Below are 12,468 nucleotides of genomic sequence, written 5' to 3' on the forward strand. Positions count from 1 at the left end.
GACTGACTTGCACTTGTGTCGTAAAGAAAGAAGCTCTAAGCAATTAAGACAATTGAACGTTGTTTAAATGAAACAAACGTTCCAAAAGTAACTTTCGCAGTGAAGTATGTTCATTTTTCGAGGCAATTTACGTACGCCATCAGCAATTCACAATTTTTTGAATAGTTCTTTTGTCGCTTCTCTACAAAATTTAGCGAATTAGCGATTAGGGTTTCGAAGGCCAAAATTTTAGCGACGCTAACAGTTTCGCTAACCAACTCAAAAATTAGCGAAATCACTAAACCGCTAACTGAATATTAGCGTCGCTAATTGGCGATTAGCGAATTAGCGGAATAGTGCCCACCACTGGTTGATATGTTTGTTCCCGTTGATTGAATTTCCTGTTGAAACAATTTTTACTAGACATCTAACTCTTGTCCAACGGTTATAAAACTTCATAGCAATCAGTAGTGAATCTATTAAATTCAGGCTAGACAGAACTTGAAACAATTTTTTTTTGTTATTATATTTTATTTTGCGCGATCTTTGCATAAAGTTTCATGTAAAATATGTTACTCATTTATGCGATACTTGAAGCGGGTTTCAACTCAGGAGATAAAATATCGCACAATCAATCCGGATAGGGATAGGGAGCCAACATCGGGGAACCTTCCATGCCGGCGAGAACATTGTGAGCCGCAATCACCGACATGTCATCCCGAGTTCTTCTGGTGGCTGAACCCAAATGTGGCACAATGACTGAAAAAAAGAACATTCTAGTGTGATTTTGCAAACAATAATAGTAGCAGCAGCAACAACTACTAACCAGCATTTGGAAGTTTCAGAAGTTCATTGTCGGCGGGTAATGGTTCGGGTGTCATCACATCGAGCCCTGCCGCGAAAATGGTACCGTTCTTAAGCGCAGCAACTAGAGCATCCTGATCCACAATTTCGCCTCGAGAGATATTGATCAAAACAGCGGTCGGTTTCATCTGTTTCAGGGTAGTATCGTTCATCAAATGCCGGGTACTATTGTTCAGTGGTACAGCAAGGAATACGTAATCACTTTCCCTCAGCAATTCTTCCTGCGACGCAAACTTAGCTCCAAGTTTATCACCCGCCGGTTTGGGCTTTCTTCCACTGTAGATAATTTGTCCTACCTCGAAGCCCTTCAGTCTGCGCGCAATCGCCTGCCCTATCTCGCCTAGCCCGATAATACCAACGGTACTTCCCTTTATATCCTGTCCCAACATCCACTGCGGTCCACCATCCCATTGCGAGTTGTCGATCTTCAATCTTCCCTCGTGGAATCGTCTGCCAGCGGCGATCATCAAACCGACAGCTTCGTCAGCTACAGCGTCATTCAGAACGCTCGGTGTGTACCCGAGCGGAAAATCACGCCGCTTGAACTCCTCTAGATCTACGTAATCCATTCCGGCTGACATGGTCGAAATCGCTTTCAAAGTTGGCGCACCGATGTCCAACACTTCACCATTTAGGGCATAGTGTCCAACCCACATGATTCCGTCACAACCGGGTACCAGCTTGAGAATCTCCTCTCTCGTTGCTGGAACATTTTCCGGAAAGATTACGTCACACCTATGAAGTAAAAATTTAATATTTTAACTGTATTCAAGTCAGTTTTTATTCAGAAAAAAAATCTTACTTTTCGCGCAAAATATTCACTCCCTTTGGAGGTGTTTCCTTGTTGGTTACCAACACTTTTGGACGCCAGTTTTGTTTGCTTGCCATTGTTGAGCTGCAAGTTGACAGCCGGTTAGTATGAAATACAAAAGTAGAATGAGTGGAATGACTGCTCTGGCCTGACTCCAGCGATTGACTGATAGTGAGTTTATCGCGAAACCCACAATCAGGCGCTGTTATCTTTGAAGAATATTTACTATATTAGAATTTGTTTTTTTTTTTCTGTTATATACATATAATGTTATCAATATTCCATCGGTATTTTATTATTTGTTGCTTGGTTGCATGATTTCGATATAACATGCAAAAAAATTGTGCTGGCTTATGTGATTAAAAGTATCGGTTTGCTAGAACTGCAGCCTAAATTTTTATCTCTCCGAGTTATATATCTTAATTTGTCTTGACTGCTTATGACTAATAAACTTTAACTGTTTACAAACACTTACCTATATTGTAACGCAAACGTGAGTAAAACTCCCCAATTTATTAATAGTTGGATTTGACATCTCGATTTCATGGTTTAAAATAGTGCTTCTAAGGTAGAAACTTATTGAAAACAAAACACAAATTTGATCGATTTTTCATTAATTATTCGTAACATTTATCATCATTCTTCATACTGCCGATAGATTTCATCTGTCAGTAGTCTACAAGTTTAAGCTCAACTTCAACAAATATGTGATGAATATTTCCAGAAATGTTGATGAGAAACAGAGCACAATTAGCTATCGCTAGACATATGGTGAAAAATATTTCACAACACTAAGCGGCTTTCGTGCTACACTAAACTGCGAACTTACTGCGCGAACTAAGTTATATGGGCAAGTGAACTGCTAAGCGAAACATTAAAAACTGGATTATCAACTTTTGCCCAGTCCACATGCTGTGATGTTTTGTGAGCGTACACAGTTGATATCGGTGCTGCCGGTATGCTAAATCGACTTGGTGCATCTATCGCACACCGGCCGGTATTTGGCTGGTTTATGAGTTTGTATAAGCCAACAGCACCCTAGATAACTGAAAGAAATTCACAGGATAATATACTAAAGGTAGTTATAGTATTTCTTTCTACGTTGTTTATTTTGAACTTGAATCTTTGAAGTCTTTATAAACCTTTGAATATTACAACAAAATATTCGTAATAATTTTGCTCAATACGGCATCTAGTGAATCAAAATTCTTAATCATAGCCATTGAAATGAATATCCAGAATTTGAACTCTGAATCTTTCAATTTTTACTTGGTAAAAAAACTACTTAGTTGTCTAATTGTTTAAGACAGTTGAATCCTAAGCATTCAGCTAATCCCAAGTATTCAGCTAAGCAACACAAGTTTAAAAAATCCCATTCCTGCTAAATGCGTGAACATTACTCAGTTATGAAGCTAACAAGAAAAACGATCAATTAATTGTACTAATCGATACTACTTAACAATCCAACCGACTTAGTTGTCTTTCGTTATAATGGGCACCAATAATAACTTAGGACTAATGATGATGACTATCAAGAGGAAAATCACTGATACGAAGTCGATCCGCGCTTCAGCAACTGTTTGTCGCTCGATTTTCTAATCTGTGATAGTGACAGAAAAAAAAACGCTATCAACCTTATGAGCTTACCACGGTCGACACCTCACCGTCCAGTTTTGCAGTAGCGATTTAACCGGAAATGGGGATTGATTATTGTTATTTAACGGTGCGGTGTTGACCCATCGCCAGTCAAGCGCACGAACGCATATCGCTCTAATTGCAGTTATGCTTTGAGTAGTTCCTTCATGCTTTGAGTAGTTCCTGATGATGATTGGTTAGATTCTGGTGGCATTTCGTTGTCCAAAAATGATTTCAACCAGGTAGTGGAGAAGATATCGTCATCACTTTACGCACCGTAATCTTATGGTTTACTCACCGTTAGTAAATGGATTTTCAATTCAAGTTCATTCGTGCGGTGGTCAAGGACGCGTACGCACCCGGCGGTGGCGGTCATCATGTGTGGAACAGTGCCTACGGTTTATGATTGATGGTATTTTACCACGGTTGTTTATTTTATGCGGCAATGTAAACGTTATTACATTGTTTAACACGTTTTTTGAAGGTTCTGTTGTCTTCATTATGAATGTTTTGACTTTCTGTTAATTTTTCTACGTATGTGGTTTGAATGATTCAGTGCATTTTGCCCAAGAATACGAATTTTGCAAATATCAAAATTGATAATAGTGTCCATAAGATAATATATTTCAAAGATTACGAAGAGGATTTTAAAGATGGATTTATGAAAAAATCAGGTAAAATCACAAATTATACTTCAATTGAATTGAGGCGATGCTTTTTAATTGTATCGAAATTTGTTCATATGCATTCAGGTAATTCCAATAAAAACTTTTTGTTTTATATCGAGTCAATACACTGGGGTCGCTTTTTACGCGGTTGGTTGTACCGCATTCAAAAGATTAGATCAAACATACTTATACTAAACTTATTTGATACCGCGTACAAATAATCTTCCGAATCGAGTAAAAATAATCCGCGTTATTGTAAAAATATCCCATTTAGAAAAACGCATAAAAACAACCCGCGTAAAAAACGACCCCAGTGTATTTCAACAGTGGCGTCACATTACTGCACGTATAACAAATTAAAATTTATGGTGGGTTTTCTGATTATCCAATCAGTTACTGTGAATTTTTTTCAAGACTAGTGATAAAAAATAAGCTCTATTCCCCTTTTTTTGCACAGTAGTTCTGTTGAAAACTCTGAATTCTGGTAGCATTCCATCATATACACACCACCAGATTTAAGTGTCTTGCATGCAAGGCTACCTATAATGGATCCATAAGCAAGCGGTTGAACAACACAAATGCAATCAGTAGCTATGCGATGATTCGCATTGAATCATTGAGCAAGTCGCGCTTGCGTGTTGTGCTTATTGTAAAAGGTGATAGAAAGAGATGTAACTCTCTTACTATAAAAAAGCTACATTCTAGAGAACGATTGATTCCTTATTTTCTAATACCTATAATGATTAAATTTATTCATCACTTTACGCTATGTTTATAACCCAGGCCTATGAAAAAACGCCATTTTTCTATGACCGAAAAATAACAAGCAAAATATTGGAACCACAGTGGGTTCGAAATGGAAATGGAGCCACAAAAAAAGTCACATACAACCCAGTGCAAAAGCATAGGCGCGTCTAAGGCCTGTTATAACCACAACATTAAGTCACCCTATGTGAAGCCTATCGCATATTAGTTTCGGCAGGCTTGAGGTTCGCTGGTGTTCATTCTTTACTTTGCTTCCTGGGTGTGTGTGCAAATATTTGTTGTTGTTGTTGTTGTATATTTACGCCTGCCCCACCTCAAATATAATACGACTCAAGATTCATTTGAAAGCCCGTGAGAGCGAACTGGTGGTAAAGAAAAGCTTAATTTGCAACAGCTTTCTTACAGGTTTGTAATACTTTCGTTTTTGCTGCCCAAACGCATTGAATGAAATTGTTCAATTGAACTTATTTCAGCTTTGTTTGCGTAGATATCTTAAACCGCATTTGCATGCCGAAAGCAGTGTTGGCAGAATACTAGTTGGCATGGTTTATGCTTCATATACCTTACGAAATACAATTTTTTACCTTGATTGTTTGAATAGAGTGACGTTGCACGATACATTTCGTATTTATGCTGTTCCAAAAATTACCCGTTGTTACTTACTACAGGGCTAGTAACGAATCACATTGTAGTGATTTTGTCACTATTTTGTGCTTAGTCACTAAAAAGTCACTATTCTCTACAAAAAGTCACCGAAGTCGCTATTTTAGAACTAAATGGTTACTAAAGCCACTGTTGTAGCTTTAAATGCGCAAAAATAACTATTTCTGTATTGAAGAGTACATTGGAAAGAGTGCTTCTCGTTCTCGCATCCTCGAATCTCTCATTGGGATGATCAGTGCAGGATAGATACGAACAAATTGTCTAAGAACTGCTAATATAAAGGCTTATTCTTAAAGCAGTTCGCATCTTTTATCAGTGTTGTGCATAAAATCACTTGACTAGTTTAGTTTTCTTGTCTTATATCGTCTGTAATCTGCTGTTTCGAGTAAAAAAATCGTATTACAGAAGCTTCGACGAGCAACTCGTCTCATCTGAAAAACATGGGCAAATCAACAAGATTCGACTTTCGTAATTGTGCTTCGAACTGGACAAGTAAAAAATCAAAATCTATTTCTATGCAATCCATAATCCGTTTATTATTACATTTTCAATGTGAAATAATAGTAGAGAGTTTACTTCGATTTATTTCCACGAGAACCAGTCATTCCGCATCCTATGTTCTGAACACATATTTCAGATGAAATATGGTTCATTTAAAGTTTAGTAATGAATTTTAAAGCTCTATATTTTTCATTTTTTGGTCCATATTTGGTCACTATTTGAATGAAGAAAATCACTTATATCTTACTCCAAGTTTGCTACTAGCCCTATAGATCCAAAACCAAGCCAGATAAAAGTGCAACCGCGTTCCTGACACGGTCTCTTTGGATAGAACTAATTCTCCCAATGAGGTGGCAAATCTATTTTATTAGTCCGTTCATAATGCAAGCTGTGGCACACAGAGTTGATGGTAACGAGGAACACGGCTTGAATTTCCCTCTGTTGAACTTCACATCAGATGAAGTTCAGAAGGCAATAGGCAATCTCGATCCGACTAAGAGTCCTGGACTAGATGGTATCCCTCCGCTCTTCTTGAAACACTGTGCGCGCTTACCTTTGCCTCCGATATCGTTCTTTGTTGGAACTGACGTTTCCTAGCCTTTGGAAAACTGCATTTCTCTCACCTATCCATACATCTTAATCGTAATAACGTCGTGAATTACCGAAGGGTTTCGCTTCTATGCTGCATCAGTAACACCTTCGGAATGCTGGTTCATGGAGCACTGTATGATGCTGTTCTACCCTTAGTCTCGGAATTTCAACACAGATTTGTCCAGCGTCGCTCCACAACGACGAACTTGATGTGCTACACAAATACACTGTTTCGAGAGATTGAGCTACGCAACTAAGTTGATTTCCTCCACATTGGCTTTACAAAAGCATTCGACACGGTACCTCACGTGCGTGCCTGCGACACACTAAGTGCGTTAGGTCTCCCTGATTGGCTGGTTGAGTGAATCCGTTCTTACTTAACCAATCGATTGTTCGGAATCTTCTGCGATAACCTCGGGCGTTCTACAAGGCAGTGTCCTGGGGCTGCTGATCTTCGTATTGTTCGTGAACGGTTTCTATATGATGTTTCAAGCAGTTATATGCAGACGACCAGAAGATGTACAGGATCATCACTTCCAGTCTCGATAGTTTGGCTTTTCAACGTGATACAGAAAATTTACTACAGTGATGCGGAGAAAATGTAATGAGAATCAATGTCAAGTAATGTAAATTTATTTTATTCTCCCATCGCACTACCATCGTTGATTACTAGTATACCCCAGAGTCATCTTCATTGGAACGTGTCATTTCCATTACCGACTTAGAGGGTACACTTGACTCTAAACTGCCATACAACGACCACGTAGTATTAATTTCATCGAAGGCTTATGGTGTTCTAGTATTCATCTAGCGATACGCTTTGCATTTCATGGATATCTATGCTTTGAAGACACTGTACTGCAATCTTATTCTTAGCCTTCTCGAATGCACTGCTCCCATTTGGGCTCCGTTCCATATTTCGCTTGTTCTCAAGGTTTGCACCACGCAATTTACCATGTTAAATCCTTTTCATTTCCCGGAATATACACAGCTTATAAATTTGTTGTTTCGATACTGTCAATGAAAATTGTAAATTTTCATTGAGGGTTTTGGAGGCAATCGCATTTTCAAACCATTTTGTGACCGAATGTTATGCGAATATTATGAAATATGGGTGTTTCCAGCATCGCAAAGATGGCACAGCGCAACAATTTTTGCCTTGGCTTCTATGTACGATTTTATGATGTATTTGATGCAAAAACACATTTCCCCTAGTTTGGACCCGTTTCACCTTAAGGAGCAACAATGGCACCATTTTAAATTTTTGACAAATCAAAAATTTTCGATTTTTTTTCGACTACATTTTGTTTTAAAGCCAAATATCAAAATTTTAAGATTTCGTCCACATAATAACATTTTCTTACCCATCTTTAGAAAAAAACAGATCTCAAATCAGACAAAAACTGACCTCGAAACAGTGATTCTACGAAATAATATTAAGTGTGTAGGGTATAAGTGGATCCGCTAATACCCAATGTGGTAGTCAAACTATGCCTTATATTGAGGAGAAAAAACTCAGAAAACGTTTGGTAGGTTCTGATCCACGATAAATGTCAGTAACAAGTTCATTGATCCTTCCCCTTTTTAGGAAGGGGGGTTGCATTTTTGGCCAGAACCGGTCAAAACATCAAAATCTCGCTTTAGCTATGAGACAGAATAGTCGCGTCTTCGATAAAGTTGATTCAGTTGAAATGTGTTTTGCCTTTGACATTCCGTCGAGAACGTTTGAAGAATTTTGGCAACACCGTGTTTACAGCGATGGACGGCAGTTTGGAGTAGTTCATAAGTTGGAAAAATGTGTAAGGGAAGAGTGTAATGGAATTCCGCAAGAAATATTGTAGCTACTCTCCTTGGAAAGATTGGCTTCATGCTCGAAGCTAATTCAAATTCAATAACAATATTTTGTAATCAAATCCTCAGTTGATCTTTCAGTCAAAAATGCTCTCATGGGAATTGCTCGCACGGTTTTTCAAGTTTATAGATTTTGTTCCCTTGGTTTTGCATTTTGATTGATTTTTACTCTTCATCGTGGCCTTCGGTTGGTTCTAATTAGGCTGATACAAATTTGAAACTCTTTTTATGTCTAAGATTGTCAATGTTAGCCAAAAGAGGGAGCGAAAAATAAGTAACACCGATCTTTGATAAAAGTTTGTATGCAAATTACGACGTTTGTAACCTGCACTCGAATCAATGTTGAAAAATAACATTTATTATTATTAATTATCACTTTGCTTGCCTTTTGACTCTCGCTGTCACTGAACTTGTTTGTTGCTAAATTGAGCATTTACGCTGTCGGAAAACTTATTTTCCTTCCCCTTCCAACTTTCAAGATTTTTGTAGCGGGGGAGGGGTGACATAAAACGAAAATAAAATTTGTAACTTGTCTTCTAATTTGACTTGTCTTCTAAGAAACAACACCGGTGTTGAATATTGAGAATAGACTACGTTTCCATTCAAGAACCATGGTGCAATAAAGGTAAAATATTAGGGATTCAAATGAATTCTTGCAAACTATATCACGACGCTTCACAGAGTTCGCCAAGAGCTGCAGTTTTAGTGAACAAAGCAGTAAAATGCTATCCTGGGAAAGAATTTTTAAAACGAGATATTGTAGCGTTCATGGTTCAGGTGCCAACCACCAGGGGGAATACTGAGGTAATTGTTGCTTCGGCTTATTTTCCAGGAGAAATAAATGATGCGCCTCCTCCTGAGATTGCTTCGTTTGTCAAATTTTGCAGAGACAATAAAAGGGTCATCATAGGCTGTGATGCCAACGCTCACCATACAGTTTGGGGGAGCAAGGTCGTTAATGGTCGTGGTGAGTGCCTATTGGAGTTTCTCTCGTCGAATAATATAGATATTTGCAATAAAGGTAACAAACCAACATTTACAGACGCTATCAGAGGTGAAGTTTTGGATCTGACGCTATGCAGTCCAGCAATTTCTGAGAAAATTGCTAACTGGCATGTATCGGATGAAACCTTACTATCTGATCACAAGCACATTTTGTTTGAATGGATTGGTGGGACTCTCGGCTCGGGAGAGACTGTTAGTGTTAGTAGGATCGTAGCACTGGCCCCGCAATTGTCCTGTACACTTAACAGTTGGCTGCGAAGTCTGTGTATAATAAACAGAAGGTCGAGTTCCGAATCGGAATGTAGCACCAAGGCTTTGCTTTGGATTGGTGGTAAACCATCATCTGTTACTTACAGAGATCCTAAAAAAACAGACTGGGATCAATATGCACAATATTTGCGAAAAGATTTACCTTTAAATTGTAGCAGAATTGAAACAGTTTCAGAATTAGAATCTATGACAATTCAGCTAAATGAAATGGTGATAAATGCATACAATAATAGTTGTCCCGCCAAACAATCGTCATCAAGTAGGGACGTGCCATGGTGGAACAAGAAGCTTGAAAGTCTTCGAAAAAATAGTCGGAAACTTTCTAATAAAGCAAAACGTACTTCAGACTGGGCTCAATATAGAAGAGCCTTAACTGAATATAGCAATGAAATCCGGAAATCTAAAAGGAGGTCTTGGGTTCAAATGTGTGAATGTATAGAAAGAACTCCAGTTGTTTTCAGATTACAAAAGACTCTTGCCAAAGATCATACCGTTGAGCTTGGCAATCTAAAGCGTCATGACGGAATCTATACTAGTGGTCCTCGTGATACCTTAAATCTAATGATGGAAACGCATTTTCCCGGTTCTACTAGAACAAAAGGTACTGTATCAGATGTGGCGGATGAAATTTTTACGAGAACCAGAGTGGAAAGTGCTATCCTTTGAGTCCTTTAAGAGATCCTTTGAGCCTTTCAATTCTGCCAGTGTAGATGGAATATTTCCAACATTGCTTCAAAAAGGCGAAGCAATACTAATTCCTTCTCTCATTGAGATTTTCAAGGCCAGTTTAAGGTTGAATCTTATTCCATCAAAATGGAGGGTAGTAAGAGTAATCTCCATACCTAAAACTGGGAAGCGTGATAAGACGCATCCTAAATCATTCTGACCCATTAGTCTTTCTTCGGTTTTGTTGAAGACAATGGAAAAAGTGCTGAATGATTTCATTCATACATCTTACATGCAAACAAAACCGCTTTCAAAGTTCCAGTTTTGCCTATCAAACTGGAAAATCCACTATCACAGCGCTTCATACGCTGGTTATGAAAATTGAAAAGTCACTTTCAGCTAAAGAAATTGCTCTGTGCTCTTTCTTGGACATTGAAGGTGCTTTTGATAACGCGTCCTATTCTTCAATGTCTAGCGCAATGAGGAAAAAAGGATTTCACACGAGTATTGTTGACTGGATTCATACCATGCTTGCAAAAAAAATCACTTCTGAGTTGGGAGGTTCGTTTATCACGATAAGGGCAATGAAAGGATGTCCGCAAGGAGGAGTTCTTTCGCCACTTATGTGGTCTTTAGTGGTGGACGATCTTCTCAAAAGCTTAGAAGCAAACGGTTTCGAAGTTGTGGGCTTTGCAGATGACATAATCATCTTGGTAAGAGGAAAGTTTGACAACATAGTTTCGGAAAGAATGCAGGAGGCTCTGAAGTATACCCAGTCTTGGTGTATAAAGGAGGGTCTCAGCATCAATCCGTCAAAAGCTGTAATCGTACCTTTCACTAGAAAGAGGAAATTCAATCTAAAAACTCTCAAGCTTGAAGGAGTAGAAATTCCATTCAGTGAACAGGTTAAATACTTAGGAGTTATCCTTGATGCCAAGCTAAACTGGAATGCATATCTTGACTATGCAATCAGCAAGGCGGTCAGTGCATTATGGTTGTGCTCCAAAACCGTTGGAAGAAAGTGGGGCTTGAGACCAAACCTAAATTAATCCACCTAGCGGTCAGACTCAGCCTTTCTCATTCAAACTTATTTGTAAAATTGAATTTACATGAATGCTTAAGAGCCAGTTCGCGAGAGGCGCAACCGCATGTTGTTTTGATGTTCTCCGATTGGGCTGAAATTTTCAGCGTTTGTTTGTCTATTCAAGGTAGGATGTTTCGCAAAATTTCAATTTTTTTCATTGAGGTTAAATGGGGTAAAACGGCTCTTGGATATGATATGTCCGAAAACGTCCAAATACTAAAAAGTGCAATAACTCCTGCTAGACTTGATGAATTTTTCTAAAAATTTGTGGTATTATTCTACAATAAGAGTACTTCAAAACGCATGGTCACAATATATGGCAATGAAGTAAATTGACGAAAAAAACGCATTTTTCTTTTAAAAATTTCAGGGTCATCCTACTCTTCTCAACATCGCTAGAAAAAATATCTGAATATGGCTTTTTGTAGAGCAACTCAAGAGCTTTAATGTCATGTATAAGCCAAGTGTGCCAAATGGGGTAAAACGACCCTAGAAGGTTTTTTTCAAAAAACCGTCAAAATCACTAAAATCACTATAGTTCCTGCTAGACTTAATAAATTGTATTGAAAATTTGGGTTATCACTGTACCTTACCAGAACTACCTACTTCACCAGAAGATACGCAATTTGGGATAAAACGTTCCTTGAAGTTTTTTCGAAGAAAGCCGTCAAATCACCAAAACTGCAAGATTTTGGGTTAGACTTGATAGGGAACGTATAGGGTAACCAAACTTTGAAACCACGTGTTCAATTATAATTCATCAGTTAACCTTTAACTAGCCCGTTCATCTGATATCAATATTGTTCAAATCGGTTGTGTAGTTTTTAAGATAATGAAGTTTCGTGATTTTCACATTTCGATACATTACAGACGAAGTTACAGTCCGATTACAGCAAAATTCAATAGGGTGTTTTAAGGCAGCTAGACCTTCCATTTGACACTAATTTTGTGGAAATCGGTTTAACCATCTCTGAGAAAAGTGAGTGAGTTTAGGTAGTCTTCGGAATATGTTTATTTTCATAGCTGGATTTCACCTTTTTCAAACATAACACGCAAAGTAATAATCTGTTTGCAAAAAAAAAAATCAATAGGGTCCTATGGGGCAACAAGACCTT

General features: G+C 38.2%; 1 protein-coding gene across 2 annotated transcripts; it reads right to left on the minus strand.

Moving 5' to 3' along the window:
* Positions 1-495: 495 nt before the first annotated feature.
* LOC129727601 (glyoxylate reductase/hydroxypyruvate reductase-like) lies at positions 496-2,522 on the minus strand. 2 transcript variants are annotated; one of them, XM_055685585.1, is made up of 4 exons: positions 2,130-2,522; positions 1,646-1,738; positions 806-1,578; positions 496-738 (listed from the first exon to the last, which is right to left on the minus strand). In XM_055685585.1, the coding sequence occupies exons 1-4, from the start codon at positions 2,198-2,200 to the stop codon at positions 611-613; spliced, it is 1,065 nt and encodes a 354-aa protein (XP_055541560.1). In that variant the 5' UTR covers positions 2,201-2,522; the 3' UTR covers positions 496-610. The 2 variants fall into 2 exon arrangements, with proteins under 2 accessions (XP_055541560.1, XP_055541561.1); XM_055685586.1 differs by lacking the exon at positions 2,130-2,522 and adding an exon at positions 1,794-1,809 and having other exon boundaries at positions 497-738.
* Between the last annotated feature and the right edge of the window lie 9,946 nt (positions 2,523-12,468).

The sequence above is a fragment of the Wyeomyia smithii genome, chromosome 3 (assembly GCF_029784165.1).
Source record: "Wyeomyia smithii strain HCP4-BCI-WySm-NY-G18 chromosome 3, ASM2978416v1, whole genome shotgun sequence".
In the NCBI taxonomy this organism is placed as follows: domain Eukaryota; kingdom Metazoa; phylum Arthropoda; class Insecta; order Diptera; family Culicidae; genus Wyeomyia; species Wyeomyia smithii.

Coding starts and splice junctions, on each gene's coding strand:
- LOC129727601 (XM_055685585.1), bottom strand. CDS start 2,200: ATGAAATCGAGATGTCAAATCCAACTATTAATAAATTGGGGAGTTTTA. Junction 1,739..2,129: donor ACGTTTGCGTTACAATATAG/GTAAGTGTTTGT, acceptor GTCAACTTGCAG/CTCAACAATGGCAAGCAAAC. Junction 1,579..1,645: donor GTGAATATTTTGCGCGAAAA/GTAAGATTTTTT, acceptor TTTACTTCATAG/GTGTGACGTAATCTTTCCGG.